General features: G+C 47.2%; 1 protein-coding gene across 4 annotated transcripts in view; it reads left to right on the plus strand.

Annotated features, from left to right (window-relative positions):
* ERBB4 (erb-b2 receptor tyrosine kinase 4) overlaps positions 1–15,959 on the plus strand; it is a 918,733-nt gene that overhangs the window by 846,683 nt on the left and 56,091 nt on the right. For all 4 annotated transcript variants that reach the window (XM_077319331.1, XM_077319333.1, XM_077319330.1 and 1 more), the window contains exons 21-22: positions 14,876–15,031; positions 15,145–15,220. In XM_077319331.1, the coding sequence (XP_077175446.1) occupies positions 14,876–15,031; positions 15,145–15,220 (232 nt within the window). The remainder of the gene's footprint in view (positions 1–14,875; positions 15,032–15,144; positions 15,221–15,959) is intronic.

Consider the following 15,959-nt stretch of genomic DNA (forward strand, 5'->3'; position numbering starts at 1 on the left):
TTCCTAGAGGTTATATAGGGGCACCTTGTTTGGGTGCCCCTAGAATTGGAACTCCTGGTACAAACTTTTTGCAACTTGGGAGTTCTTTTGAGGAGAGGCTCCGGTAGCCGCACTGCAAGGTTGGTGCCTCTACCTCAAATATCTACTCTCTCAGAGCCTGGAAAAGAGAACTGGGTAAATCCCCATAGACTTGAATGGCACCATTGGTTTCAATGGTGCCGAATCAATTTGGCTGTATCTGAATTGCTTTGGCCGAATCAGACCTAATATGCTGCCCTAGCCGGCCACGCCCCGTGACCGCTGTGCCAGAGGAGCCGGGGCTGCAATGCCTCACCTGAGCAAGGTCCAGTCCAGCCCGTGTTGCCTGGAGGTAAATCAGCACAGTGCAGGGGCAATACAGGGAGTAGTCAAAACAAGCCAAGGTCGGAGTCCAGTTATCAAATATTTACACAAAGCCAGTCCACTTTACCGAGTGCGTTGTCAAAATCCGGTGCCGGGGTCAGAGAAGCCGAGGGAAGCCAGTAATAATCAGTCCGATGTCCAAGAAGAGTAGTCAAGCCAGTTCCAGGGGTCTCCTCTGGGGAGAATGGTTGTTTGGTGGATGGACTCCTTGCATGGCATAGTACCCGGATGAGGTTCTTTTCCAAGCCAGAGCTGACAACTCTCGCCTCAGCCTATTGACTACCTCTCAAGCAGTTTGAGCTTAACCCCTGAACATTTGCAGAGCGCGAACTCGGACATTCACAAAATAAAAACTAAATGTTCTTACTCAGATACCCGAGATGAAATGTCATATCACCACAATTAGTTCATGTTGGCCTCTCCATAACTTGTTGCGTTCTCTCTTCTGATTTGAAGCAGCACATGTTTTTGAAAACCAGGTAGCTCTTTTTAGATTATCGTTTTGCTTTGGGCTACTAGAGGGATTGTTTCTTGCTCTCAACTTATTGTAAGAGCTTTTTAACAATTAGCTAGAGGGGGAGGGATACCAGCCTTCAGGGGGGACTTAGGAGACCTCCAGAATTACAACCCACCCTTGAACTGCAAGGAAGGAAGGAAGGAAGGAAGGAAGGAAGGAAGGAAGGAAGGAAGGAAGGAAGGAAGGAGGGAGGGAGGGGGGAGGGAGGAAGGAAGGAAGGAAGGAAGGAAGGAAGGAAGGAAGGAGGGAGGGAGGGAGGGAGGGAGGGAGGGAGGGAGGGAGGAAGGAAGGAAGGAGGGAGGGAGGGAGGGAGGGAGGGAGGGAGGGAGGGAGGGAAGGAAGGAAGGAAGGAAGGAAGGAAGGAAGGAAGGAAGGAAGGAAGGAAGGAAGGAAGGAAGGAAGGAAGGAAGGCCGGCCCTATTCCGGTATAATTACATCTTTAAGCATATCTGTTTAGAGTCCAGGGGAAAAAAGATGCACAGGTATTGGAATGATAACAGTTACTGACAACAACAGATTCTACTTGAATTGCCCTGGAAAGCTGCTTTGAAGGAATAAAGTCTACCCGTTACTTTGCTTCCTTTACTAATTCATTTTTTTTTCTTAAGCAGACTTTGCTTTAATAGCATGAAAAGTGGACACACTATTATCCAAGTTAGGTGCCAATGTGACTTCTGTAGAGTTGCCAGCCTCCAGGCAGCACCTGGAGATCTCCTGAAATTACAGCTGCTTTCGAGAGAGATGAGTTCCCCTGGAGAAAATGGAAGGTTGTCTCCATGCATTGCAGCCAGCTGAGGTCCCTGCCCTCCTCGGACCCTGCCCTCCTCAGGTGCCACATCCCAAAACTCCAGGAATACCCTGAACCATCACTGACAACCCTATCTAGGTCTATGTGGCATTTCCAGCTCCATATACCTGTTTGATGATCTTGCTCTTCACTGCATCTTTGGGGAGCCTCCGGGGCTAATGGAACGTGGCAGGTCTTGTTGGACTCACTTGAACTTCCTGAACCAAGGGAGGGCATCTGTCCTTTCTCTGCACTGGAAGAAATTAATTGATTTTGCATGACAAAATAGGAAACTAATCAGACAGAAAAGTGGGGAATCTCCCCTGCCCTCCTCTCTGGTATTGCTTTTTAGAAACCAGCATCCTGCTTGTGTTTGGCTCTTTTTCTAAAATGCAGGATCCCCACAGCCCTGTGTTGCTTTCACCAGGGATTTAAATGCTGCCCCCAAAAACTTATCAGGCCCATTTGTCTAGTGACTCTCTCAGGTGACGTTCAGTCACGGGAATATTCCAATTCAATTCCCTCTTTGTTTGTTTGAAATATTTGGTTACCGCTTCTTCAAACGGCGTCTCATAGTTGGGGAAAAGTGCCCTCGGCAATTCCAAAACTTTAAAAACAACCAAAGTCTCCCCATTAATAAGTCAAACACTTTCCTCAATGTAATTGAATAAGTAAAGAAGTGGCAACATCTCATTAATCAAGAGCAGCTAAAAGAACTATTTAAATTAGCAGCTATACCTTAGCACAGGAACAGCCTCTATTTAATAACTCAAATATTACAACACCAGAGAATAAATGCAAGCTAAAAGCCCTCAATTAATGCCACAGGTTAAATCCCTCCCAGCATAAAAACAGCAACTAATTGACAGCACAATTCTCGGCAGAATTACTCTCATCTACGCCAACTGATACGAAAGGATTTAGAATGGAATAATTTTGGCTAGTATAGCACTGCCACAGTCCCAGTAAGATAGCAATACCAGAAGGGTAAAAACAATATCTGCAGGATAAAGTCACTCAGTTACTTAATAGCTTGCCTGGAACTTTGGTACTTGACCCTTTTTAGTCTGGCCTCTGGCCTGGCCATGGGGTGGAGGCGCTCTGGTTGCCCTGAGGGATGATCTCCGGAGGAAGCTGGATCTAGGCGGGTCGGCGCTGCTGTTACTATTAGATCTGATGGCCGCGTTCGACATGGTCAACCACCAACTCTTGGCCTACCGCCTAGCCAAGGTAGGATTTAGAAACACAGCCTTGAAGTGGCTGAAATCCTTCTCCAAAATGTCGGATGGGGAGAATATGTCCCAACGTAGGGCCCTGAACTGTGGGGTCCCAATTCTGTCCCCAATGTCCTTCATCATCTATATGTGCCCCTTTACCCAGCTGATCTGGAGTTTCAGGCTGGGTGTCATCAGTATGCAGGTGATACCCAGATTTTTCTGTTAATGGATAACCATCCATCAACACCCCCAGACAATCTGGCCTAGTGCCTGGAAGTCGTGGCAGATGGGCTCAGTTGGAGTCACCTTATCCAGCCAAGATAGAGGTTCTCTGGCTGGGTCGGCAGGTAGAGTAAGTTACCTGCCCCCACCCAAGTGTACAAGGGAACCTACCACCATGCCCCAGCAGCCCCACCCATGATGGCATGCCTTGGTGGCATCGCCCCACCCAGCCCTCATGGCCTGCCAAGCCAGCTGGGATTTCTGTGCAGGTCCCCATCTGCACCTCTCCGCTGCAAGGCTTCACGTCTTCCAGGTTGCAGGGCAGGACAGTGGTTTCTCTTGCTGACCCACTCAAACTCCAGAATGCCAGCTTCTGCCGTGTGTCCATCCATGATGGACCCAATTCAATTTCCTCCTCAGCAGGGCTTCACCTGTTGCCTGGCCCAGCTACTCTTCTCCATCATGGGCAGGCTGCTGGTAGCTGCTACCATGCTGGGGTGAGTCCTGCCAGAAGTGGAGACCATGGGGCCAGGCCAACAGGCAAGGCTGGAATCCGGGTGACCCAGACAGTCCTGATGGGTTTTCCCTCCTTGATGGTGTTCAAGCGATTATTTGGCAGTGATGCTTTAGGTCATCTTCCATGGTGGAGGGGGGTGGGCTGGATGGTCTCCAGACTCTTTCCAGCATTTAGATTCTGGGAGGGCTTTTGGCTTTCCACAGGGCCTGCAAAATGGAGCTCTTCTGCCATGTCTATGGATAAGGCCAGTGCCGGTGGAAGATCGGGTGGGGCTCCCCGCTGGTAGATATGCTCCCACACCAGTTCTGTTATTAGCTTGGTCAGTTGTCATACCCAGCCCCAGCTGCCCTGGCTAATAGTTGGGTTGTTAAGATAGCTTGTTATTTCCACCAGTATCTGTACTTTTTATAATTTTTATGGGGTTTTAATGGGGGTTTTAACTGGGGACTGTATCTTATTGTCCTGGGTTTGTTTTGTAACCCATCATGAGCTGGCGTGCCGACAGTGGCAAGTAACAAATCGAAATAATGACGATAATGATGATATTGATGATGATCATGATGATTCCAAACATCTGAACAAATCTCAAAACTTCCTAAAAAGGCAGCCACAAAACTCACCAGCCATTTCAAACACATTGCCAGAAATGGGCCCAAGACATTTTCAGAACCTGAGGCAGAAAATCCAAATGGATGCTGTTTCTGCAGTGGGACCAACAGAACCATCAAGGACGTGATTGAGAATCTTGAGCTCATTAATGATATTTTCAGATCAGGCCCGTTTTCCAAATGGGAGAAACTAAACTGCCTGGCAACCCTTCCATTTCAGAAGTTCAGCAACACAGAAAGTGTCAGAACAGGCACCGTGCTAGTTGCACGAGGCATGAGTGGCACTTCAGGGCACAGCCCCTGCAGGCTTCTCCTTTTGATAATCACAGTGTATTCATCTGCACCTGACTATCCCACACTGCCTAAGTCTGCTTAAGAGAAGACTCAAGAGGCACGGTGACATGCTCCGCAGGAGGCCTCGGTTGTCTTCTGGCTCTGCTGAACTCGAAAAAATGTCAGGATTCCAACGCTGGTTTCCAGACTCTTACATTGATGCTCAGCAGTGTGCGTTTCCTGAACCTGAATGCCAAAATATGTTGTTTGTTAGGGAAACTGCCTTCATCGAACATGAGGCCATATGTGAAAGTGGATTTCCCAGCGGCCGCTGGATGAGCATCTGTTTCCCTGCTACACAGACCTTTTGCCAAACAACATTTATGAGATTCATAAGTCGCTGTGCAGTTCCAAAGCACCTGGCAGGGCATAGGAGAGCGCTTGGCCTAACATGCAGTGACCGATGGGTCCTGGTGGAGGTTGGAAAGAGCTAGCTCCCGCTGGGACCTGCCTAGCAAGAAATAGCGTCTGCCCTACAGATTAGTGAGCCTCACTAGAGGAAACTGGTTCCCTTTATTATCCCCCTAGGATGTTTCTGAAACTATCGCTGGGCTAAGAGAGCTGTCCTAAGCAGGTCTACTATTTCCCCAGAAGAAAGGGTGGTTAGCCATTTTGGTCTACTCAGAATCCTGCAAAAGTTTGGTTGATGGGCCTTTCTCTGAGGAAAGGGGATGGCCGAGATAGTCTCTCATATCCTTCTGAAGAGGGTGGCGATGGCGGTCCCCAAGAGCGGGCTTCTCCTCCTGTGTCCTCAAGCAAGGCGAATGGGGATGCTTTGAGGTGGAGGGTTGCTGATGGAGTCCCATGAGTGGTGGGCAAATCCAGGAAGGGTTTGTCAAGCCAAAGCCATCAAAGGGAGCAAGGATGGCAGAGCAGGAGGCAGTGCTCCCTAGGCGGGGTGGCTGTTTGTAGAGCAGTGAGCATGCAGGTGGCTGGGTGGGTGGGTGGGCAGAGGTGTGCAGTGTGAGTTGGCAGCAGCACCTACAGTCCTGTCAGCTCACCACATTGAGCTCCTGCCACCCAGGCCATGGAACTGAAGGACAGCAGTGGTGGTGGCAGTGGCAGCAACAGTGGTGGGTCCAGCATCCTGCCCATCAGTGCCATGGCTAGGGCTCCAGAGGTCCCCAGGGTGGTGGGAGCATTGGTGGAGGCTCCCTCCTTCCTCTCCCCACTCCCACGGGCCCACAGTCCCAGGCCTTCCGACCTCCCTCCCAGGCTTGGCTTACCATGCTGGCACTTCTTCCAAATGGAAGAAGTTGGAAGGGGAATGGTGGGGCAAACTCCTCCTACCATCCCTTACTGGCTTTATTATATCAGTTACAGATTGTCCACCGGAACTCCTAAGTCCATTTCATGTGTTCTACTATTGAGGCAGAGGAACTAGTTGTCTCCAGTGTGAGACTGGATGCTGGATTGGGTGGACCACTGCTCTGATCCAGCAGGGCTTTTCTTACTTTCTTGTAGCGTACCCTTTGTTCAAAACCAGCGGGATTTGGGGATCAGGGCGGATTTTTGCACCATTCATTACGATGATTTGAGCCGCTCTCAGAATACCTCTTCTTTAAGTGTTTTTCTTTCCGGACTGTAAAATTCATAGCTGCTTCCAGACTTGTACTCCTCATCTGTAGTTAAATGTAAGCCCGTAATGCCAGTCCAGCTCGCCTTGAAAAGGTCAAATGAAGCACCCTGGAAAGATAGATCTCCAAATGGCCCTTCTCCTGTGAGCATCGTTAAGTATCCCGCCCTTCATTGTCCGGCTTCATTTCATTGTGGTCAATATTGTTTTGAGTTTTAATGTAAAAATGTTTTCATTTATACATTACGTGTGTTCAGCCACCCACAAACCACCTTAATAGAATGCGGAGAAAAATCAATATGTAGTTTGCTGAGAGTATTCCTAAGAGGAGATGCATTTCTGAAGCGCTGACTGTTTGCCACGATCCTGCGGAAACCAGTCCTCACTGTCGAGAATCACAGTGGAGCAGGGAAATAAGGACAGTGTCCTGCTCTGGGAAATGCATTTGTTCACTTACTTGTGGAGAACATTATTCAATCAAGAAATAATATAATCAATCAAATAAAAACAAATCACACCAGAGGAGGGCCAACACTAGTTATTGGGGGCACGGCAAATGAAGCCAAAACAGAGAGCGGGCTCAATATAGTGGTTCAGAGTGGTCATCTGGAGAACCAACTTTGATTCTCCTCCAGATGCAGCCAGCAGGGTGATCTTGGTCCAATCCCAGTTCTCTCAGAGCTCTCTCAGCCCCACCTACCTCACAGAGTGACTTGTAGAAAGAGGATGGGTAGGTGATCGTAAGCTGCTTTCAGACTCCTTTGGGGACAAAAATACAGCTCTTCTTCTTCTTGAGAGCAAGCTTATGGTGGTGGTTAAAAGTTGTGGCCTCCAGTCTGGAGAACCACATGCAGCCAGCTGGGTGGCCTTGGGCCACTAGAAGTTCTCTCTGAGCTTTCTCAGCCTCATCTACTTCACAGGGTGACTGTTGTAGGGAGCGGAAAGGAAGGCAATTGTAAGCTGCTTTGAAACTCCTTTGGGGTACAAAAAAGGAGCTCTTCTTCTTCCCAAGAGCCAGCTGGGTATATAGGTAGGAGTGGTTGCTTCTAATCTGGAGAACCGGGCTTGATTCCCCACTGCTCCACATGCAGTACCCTTGGGCCAGTTGAAGCTTTTTCTGAGCTCTCTCAGTCCCACCTACCTCGCAGGTTGTGGGGTGATGAAGTAAAGATGTTTGCAAGCCACTTTGAGACTCCTTCATGTAGTAAAAAGTGGGGTACAAGCAAAGAGCTCTTTTTCTTCACCTGCTGGCAGAAGATGACAATAGAATCTCCCTGGGAAGGGAGTGTTGGTGCTATAACTGAGAAGGCCCTTGACATATGTTGGGTTCTGGTATTCTCCCAAATCAGCCATGAAATTCCTACCGGCCTTCACCCCAAGAGGACTTCTTGTTGGCTTGCAGCCCTCGTAGGCTCCAGCATCTTCATGTCAATAGACTTGTCAATAAGTCATCGTGGAGATGCCTAGGGAGGGAATGGTAGGGACTTCAGTTGGGATGTGATGCCAGAGAGTCCACCATCGAGGGCTGCCATTTTCTCTAGGGCAACTGTCCTTTGAAGATCACTGAAATTCCAGGAGCTCTCCAGGTTCCATCTGTAGGTAGAACACCCTACTTGGTTAGATTTCCTGCCCGTTGCCACTCATTCTTGACTAGGGAACATCTAGAGCAATGTGCTGTTTTCCTGCATGCCTGGTATGTGGATCATAATTATTTGATCCCCTGTGATTTATTTGCTTGGTCTATTGTTGGGCAGGTTTTTGGTGGTTGTTGTGGGTTTTTTTACACTTTTGGGTTTGATGTCCAAAGCTGTTAATCCTTTGGTGCTCTACAGCACTGATGCTTAACAGCTAGCTGCATTGATTTGCAATTGGCAAGAGTCAGCTTGCTCTCTTCCGCCAGCTAAAGGCTATTTGGAAATAATGCTCTGGACTCAGAGTCCAAAGAGTTTTTGTGGCCGTGCGTCAAAGCCCTCCTTCATTGTCAACGGCTCCAGATTCTGTTGTAATAAAAGCAGAACAGTAGTGATTTTGCGCCAGCCCCAAATAAACACTGACAGAGTTCGCCTGTTGACTTCACTGAAAAAAAGCTTCCAGTTAAAATCAAATCAGTTTTTTTACACCTAGTGGGGTTTTATGTTGCTGTAACACAGCTTGAAATCCTTTCCTCTAATTCTAGCAGCTTCTGGATTTTCTGCTGAAATCAGTCCTCAATAGGGTTGCCAATTCTGGGTTTATGAAATTCTGGAAAATACAGAGGAAGGGGTGGAGACTGGGAGCCCCCAAACTGCCCTCCCCAAACTCTTCCCAACTTACCCTAAACGTTAGATTTTTAACTGGATGTGCTGATGTCACCCAGAAGTAATATCAAGTTCCTTGTGTCAGATTTCTTCAGTTGCTTAGAAAACACAGCCCTTGACTTGGTGCAAAAGGTTGCACTTATTTTGAAGCAAGCAAGTGAACCTGACAAGTACCTTAATGGAACTGGGGTACAATAGAACAAGCACAGCATATAACCACTTTCCCTGCATCCCCTCCCATCAGAACCAGAGAAACACAGGAGTTTTTTTCAAGGGAACAGACTAGGCAGATGGTGAGGGGCTTGTGGTTATGGTGCTGCATTCTGGAGATAGGGAAGATGGATGTGTGTGTGGGAGGGAAGGAGGTGTGAAAGGAAGAAGGAAGGAAAGGTAGCTGGGTGCAATAAACTTTCCGCATCTACACATCAAACTAGATCTACTCATCAAACAGAATCAAAATAAATGGAAGAAGCAAAGCATTCTAACATCCCGCCCCACCAAATTTATTCTCACTCTGCCGACGCAGTGGGTTTCAGAGGGTATGCAGAGTGAAAATCTTGAACCAACTTGGGGGCCCACACATGGGAAGCATCCACCCCTCCCATTCCCTCACAGGAAATTCTTTCTAGTCAGCTAGGTCCTGGATATTTTCCCAATGCAATCTAGAGTCTTGTTGACTTCACAGGGAATGTACTCATTTACATAGATAGGAATGGGAGCATTGGGGTTGCATGCATTCAGGGAGTCCAGAGCATGGTGGAGTATTTGGCAGTGGAAAACAGGATGAACATTTTAATAAGTCTTAGGAAATGTAAGTTCAACAGTGACATCATTTATCAGGCATGAAACTGTAAATGGGCTGACAAATTTAAGCTCCAGTTTTCGGGATGGTTGCTGGCAGTGAAGATATTTCATGAATAAATAGGCTTTGTTCCCTACATGCCAGGGAGGTCTGGGAGCCGTTTCTTGTCCGTTCTAAGTTTGTAATCAGCCTTTGTTGACTCCAAGACAGATACTATAGTTGGCCAGGAACTTTGGATGTGAGCAGCCTATGCTTTCAATTTGGGGGAGTTAGTGGGATCGGGAGTCCAGTCATGGGCTGCCAGGATGTCAGTTCCGTAGACCAGGGGTAGTCAACCTGTGGTCCTCCAGATGTCCATGGACTACAATTCCCATGAGCCTCTGCCAGCTGGGATTGTAATCCATGGACATCTGGAGGACCACAGGTTGACTACCCCTGCCGTTGTTGTTGTTAGGTGCAAAGTTGTGTCCGACCCATCGCGACCCCATGGACAATGATCCTCCAGGCCCTCCTGTCCTCTACCATTCCCCAGAGTCCATTTAAGTTTGCACCTACTGCTTCAGTGACTCCATCCAGCCACCTTATTCTCTGTCGTCTCCTTCTTCTTTTGCCCTCGATCGCTCCCAGCATTAAGTTCTTCTCCAGGGAGTCCCCTTCTTCTTTTGCTCTCGATCGCTCCCAGCATTAGGCTCTTCTCCAGGGAGTCCTTTCTTCTCATGAGGTAGCCAAAGTATTTGAGTTTCATCTTCAGGATCTGGCCTTCTAAGGAGCAGTCAGGGCTCATCTCCTCTAGGACTGACCGGTTTGTTCGCCTTGCAGTCCAAGGGACTCTCAAGAGTCTTCTCCAGCACCAGAGTTCAAAAGCCTCAATTCTTTGAGGCTCAGACTTCCTTATGGTCCAACTTTCACAGCCATACATTGCAACTGGGAATACCATAGCTTTGACTAAACACACTTTTGTTGGCAGGGTAATGTCTCTGCTTCTTAGGATGCTGTCTAGATTTGCCATAGCTTCCCTCCCCAGGAGCGCCATAGACTACCTCAAAATGGGCATCCCAGTGCTAGCATGGACCAAGTTATTGTAAGCAAATTCAGTGGAAGGAATTAGGTTGGTCCAGTCATCCTGTTGGTAGTTAACAATGCAGTGGCAGTATTGCTCAAGCACATGGCTTACCCGCTCAGTCTGGCAGTTCGGTCTCAGCATGATAACTGGAACTGAGGGTTTGCATAACTCCTAGAAGTTTGAGTAACTCCTGCCACAACTTGACAACAAATTGAGATCCTTGGTCGTACATGGCTTTGCAGAACAAACCGTCCTACTTATACACATGTTGGACAAAGAGCGAAGCAAGCTTTTGGGCCGTGGGCAGAGGGGGGCTGCTATAACCCCTATCTCAAGGGGGTCTCCAGCGGCTGCTATAACCCTTGTGGTTTACCCACAGCATATCTGGCCATGAGAAGGGTGGGGCAACCCTGCACATACTTATCCACATTCTTGCACAAAGAGGGCCACCAATAGCTCCTCCAAACTAGTTGGAGGGTTTTTACAAAACTGAAATGTCCTGCTGCCTATACTTAACACTAAATTACTTCTGCATCTTGACTCTAACTAGCCCTTCCTGGCAACTAAACCCCCACAAATGCACCCTTCTCTCTTACCCTTTTGTAAATCTTTTCCAAAGTACTTGAAGTGGTCTGCCTGGGCACAAAAGCGTTTCCCCAGAATTAAAAAATGTTGGTCTTCAAGGGCTTCAATTTATCTCATTTAATGGGTCAGGCTGTTTCCCCATCTTAGTCTCGATTGTGTGAACAGCCGCTGAACATATTAACCACAAAAGGAATGTGATCTCATTCAGAGAGCTTAGCACTTCTCCTCCCACTCCTCAAAAAATCTGATGGTGAATCATACCTGGGAATATAATGGCTCTCTGTTGACCCCTCATTTCCCTCCCTCATTCCCCCCAGGGACTTTGTGCACAGCTCAGGGACGCAAAAATGCAGAACCTTCATGAACCATCAGGCCCATGTTCAAACATTTTCAACATAATTGAACATTGAACATTGAGACATAACATTTTGGGGGAGAGTGCAGCAAGCATGGCCATGCTACTCCTCATTTTGCATCTGATTATTTACCTATGTGTTTCATGCATGTATAGGACTGATATTCATGCCCATTGTGTATTTTTAATGGAGAAACCAACTGAAGAAATGTGCATGATTTGGGAGCGATTTTAAGCATAACTCCTTGGAAATAAGTCCCATTCTATTCAGTGGAGTTTATTTCCAGGACAGTTTATTTAGGATTGTAGCCTTACAAGTTTCTCCTGGAGAGAACACGTCAACAGCTGAAAAAAGTTCACAGATTTGGGGGTTGCGTTAGCCTAAACCAGGGTTCCCCAACCTTTTTGAACTGGTAGTAACCTCTGGAATTCTGACACATGGGGTGGAGTTACAAAATGGCTGCCAAAATGGCTGCTCCAGAAGGCAGAACCAGCCACAAAATGGCTGTCATGGCTTACTTTCACTCACACGCAGACAAGATCCTTCTTTTGTGTTGGCAGCTGCTGCTATAAGCAATTATAAATCAGCACAGCTCAATCACATCTCCATGACCCATCAGAAACCTTGCCAGTCAACAGTCCTACCTGACCCCACCCACTTCCTGAAAGCTCCAGGGCTCCAGGAAGAAGTTGGTGGCTGCCATGGCACGCATGGGCACCATATTGGGGACCTCTTTGGACTTACTTACTTACTTACTTACTTACTTACTTACTTACTTACTTACTTACTTACTTATTATTTGATTTTATTTTTCGGTTTATATACCACCACTTTTCCTAAGAACCCATGGCGGTTCACAGATTTCTCACCACGAAAAATGTAGTTGCCCTCAATGAGTGCCATTCTTATTGGCATTTCAAAATAATTCCATCATTCTTCTATGCAAATTCACAGAATGCATGTATTAACATATAATAAGGGTAATTGCCAAACATACTGTTGGAAGTGTGGATTGTAATTGCACAGCTGATGTTATAAATGCCTCTATAAAACTGTTTCTACCCTAGGGTGTATTTATTCTCTGCATTATGAATATAGCATCTTTGGTTGATAGTATCATAAACCATCATGCTAGATTTCTTGCTGACAGCAAAAAAAGAGTCTGCTGTCAGGGCATGAACAATGAAAGCAGACGTAGTCCAGGCCATTTTGGCAAATAATTTAGCAATTAAGACACTTGCATGGTTGCTAAACAAATGACTTCCTACGAAACGTTTGCATCCACAAAGGCACTGAACATTGATTTTTTTATCTCATTATAATTGAAAATGCAAACGGCTAAAAAAATGTATTCAAGAAATGGTAGTCTGGCAAGAGGTTCAATAAGTTTTGGTAAAATGCTGTCGTGAAATACTGGGTCCAAGAAGCACAACTGAAGTAGAACAACCCAAGGTCAACTCATTATTTTGTCCGCAGGCTTCACCTCTCCCTACTTCAGCTAACAGATTCTTGGAAATCCAGAACAATGACATTACCTTGCATCTCACAAATTTCTCTCAAGCACTACCCTCTAGATACTGCCTTGAGCAGGGGGTTGGTCCCTTCCCACTCCAGGATTCTACGAGTCTAGTTCAGCAGTGGAATGGGCTGCCTAAGGAGGTGGGGAGCTCCCCCTCACTGGCTGTCTTCAAGCAGTGGCCAGGCAGATCCTTATCCTGGATGCTTGAGGCTGATCTTGCATTGAGCAGGGGTTTGGACTAGGTGGCCTGCACGACCCCTTCCAACTCTATGATTCTATTCTCCTTTTGTGCTTGTGCTAAACTGTTACTTTTCAGTTGATTCCTCTCAGCAAAAGTTTCTTGTGTGGTCCATTTGCTTCCTTCTCAGTGCTGCTAATTTTCTTGTAAATATGACTGAATTCCAGATGAAGGTTGAGCCTTATGGTTCATAATTCAGGTCATCATTTCTGCCCCTGTCTGTTTGGAATGCATGTGGCTAATGAGGTCTAAGGAAGCCAGCCTCCAAGTGGGGCCTGGGGATCCCCAACTTACCCCAGTCTACAGAGATCGGTTCCTCTGGAGAACATGGATCCTTTGGAGGCTTGCCTGAATGGCCATGTTCCCCAATGAGGTCCCTGCCCTCCTCAGGCTCCACCCCCAAATCTCCAGGAGTTTTCCAACCTGGATCTGGCCATGAAGGACCTGGACACCTTAATATGGATTGTTCCTGTGGACATGGGTCAACTCTACATATATATGTGATAGCAAGAGCAATTTCTTAGGCCAGCGCATGTGACATATTTTGTCAGATGGACCACCTGCACAACTGGAAGCTGGGAGAGGATCTCCGCATGGCTTCCTGTGCAAACTTGTTAACTGACTGCATGAGTGCTCAGACAGTTGACTTTGACAAGAAAGCCAAAAATATCAGAAAGGATGATGCCATTTTGGCAGGCCCTTGGTTGTTTGCCACATTTCACATGCCTGTTCCCCAGATCAGCTGTCTGAGGTCAAAAGTAAAGGGAATGAATGACCGGCACAGGAAGACCAAGCCAAGCTCACGAACTTTGGAATGGTTTAGGGGAGAAAACCCATTACAAACTGCCTCAGTGGTTCGAGTGAATTTCTAGAGGAAAGAGGAGGGATATCATTCTTATTTAGAGAGAATGCTTCTGATGGATTATGTTTTGTTCTTTCGATAGGCAGATTTGTGGAGCAAAGGGCTATCAGGGGCTATGGGGAAATTCAGCCATGGGGAATAAAGGAAATCTCCACATTCAGGAAAAGCAGGGTTGCTGGTTGGGAAATTCCTGGAGATTTGGGGAGGACAGTGCTATGGAGGGGAGGGATTAATCCCATAGAGTCCACCTCCCAAAGCTGCCACTTCTCTAAGAAAACTAATAGCTGTCACCTAGAAACCAGTTCTGATCTCAAAAAAGCTCCAGCCACCCCTTGGAGGTTGGTAACCCTAGCCATGAATTAGCATCACTGGGGGGCTTTGACTTCTACGTCCTGTTGATGGCTGACCAGAGGAACGAGTTGGCTACTGTGTGAGATGGGATGCTGGACTAGATGGACCACTGGTCTGATCCAACAGGGCACTTCTGATGTTCTTAGGAAGGCCTCAGCCTCTATGCCGTTGTGGCCCTCCAGGGACTGGCTTGCTACTGTGTGACATGGGATGGTGAACTAGATGGACCACTAGACCGATCCAGCAGGGGTCTTCTGATGTTATTAGTAGATTCATGGAGGATAGGTCTGTCAATGACTATTAGCTGTGGTGACTGAGGGGAACCTCCACATTCAGAGGCACTATTCCTTTGAGCCAAGATGCAACATCCAGGGAAGGTCTCAGCTTCTCTGCCCTGTCATTGGCCGTCCAGAGGAACTGGAGTGGATTTAGTGCTCTTCGGATCCAGCAGGGTTCTTCTTAAGTTCTTAGGAAGGCCTTGACTGCTCTGCCCTGTTGTTGGCCTTTTTAAGGACTGGATGGCCACTATGTGAGACAGGATGCTGGATTAGATGGACCACTACACTGCTCTTCCCATGTTCGTCTACTCAAACAATGTTCTTTTAATGTTTTTCTTTTTTTAGGGAATGATGTACCTAGAAGAGAGACGCTTGGTCCACCGGGATTTGGCAGCCCGGAATGTCCTGGTGAAATCACCAAATCACGTGAAGATCACTGACTTTGGCTTGGCCAGGCTGCTGGAAGGGGACGAGAAAGAGTACAGCGCAGATGGTGGAAAGGTGGGCGAGGCAGACTCATCACCCAGCGCAGGACTTGAAACAGTTTCACCTCATTAAATCAACTACGTACATAATAATTTTTCTTTATTATTTTACTTTTTTTATATCTCTAGATGCCCATTAAATGGATGGCTCTTGAGTGCATCCATTACAGAAAATTCACACATCAGACCGACGTTTGGAGCTATGGTAAATCTAAATCTTTGTATTTATATATAATAATTAGTCATTTTATATGTTCTTGCCATGCTCTTTCACTGCACAGTTGACAGTGATCCATTTTTTAATGGAAGAGATAGCTGGGTAGCTCACGGGTCTGATGAAGGAGCCCTGAAGTTTGAACTTCAGCATCACCTGTTAAGGTACACACTTTAAACGTGTTAGTAATAATTTTTATCCAGATTTCAGGGAGGTCACTGTTTTTGTTATCTGGGGTTGTTTTTTGAAGTGTTGGGGATTTTTCCTGTGTAGTTTTGATAACCTGGGGATATTATTTTTGTCATTACCTACTGCCCGAGGTTCTTGTTTCTGCCCTCACCTACTTGGAATGCATTTGGCTAGTGGGGACTTGGGGGCAGCCCTCAGGTGGGGCCTGGGGATCCCTCAGAAATCCAGCTCTTCTCCAGACTACAGGAAATGGCTGCTTTGGAGGGGGGACTCTGGTACAATGTCCTCTCCAGTCTCCAACCTCAAATCTTCCTGGCTTCCCAACCTGGATCTGGCAACTGTACACCCTCCCCTATTCCCTGCCAGTGGCCTGGTTGGACTTGGATGCCCTAATGTGGAGTATTGCTATGAACATGGATGATGTCCTCCAGTGTGACTTCAGGATGAGAGAGGAGGAAAGAGAAAGGCAGCCCCGGACTTCCTATGCCACATCAGTTCCATTGGGGGCTTCTCTCCAACACAGGAATCTGAGATGGCCGAG

Source organism: Paroedura picta, chromosome 2 (assembly GCF_049243985.1).
Source record: "Paroedura picta isolate Pp20150507F chromosome 2, Ppicta_v3.0, whole genome shotgun sequence".
Taxonomy (NCBI): domain Eukaryota; kingdom Metazoa; phylum Chordata; class Lepidosauria; order Squamata; family Gekkonidae; genus Paroedura; species Paroedura picta.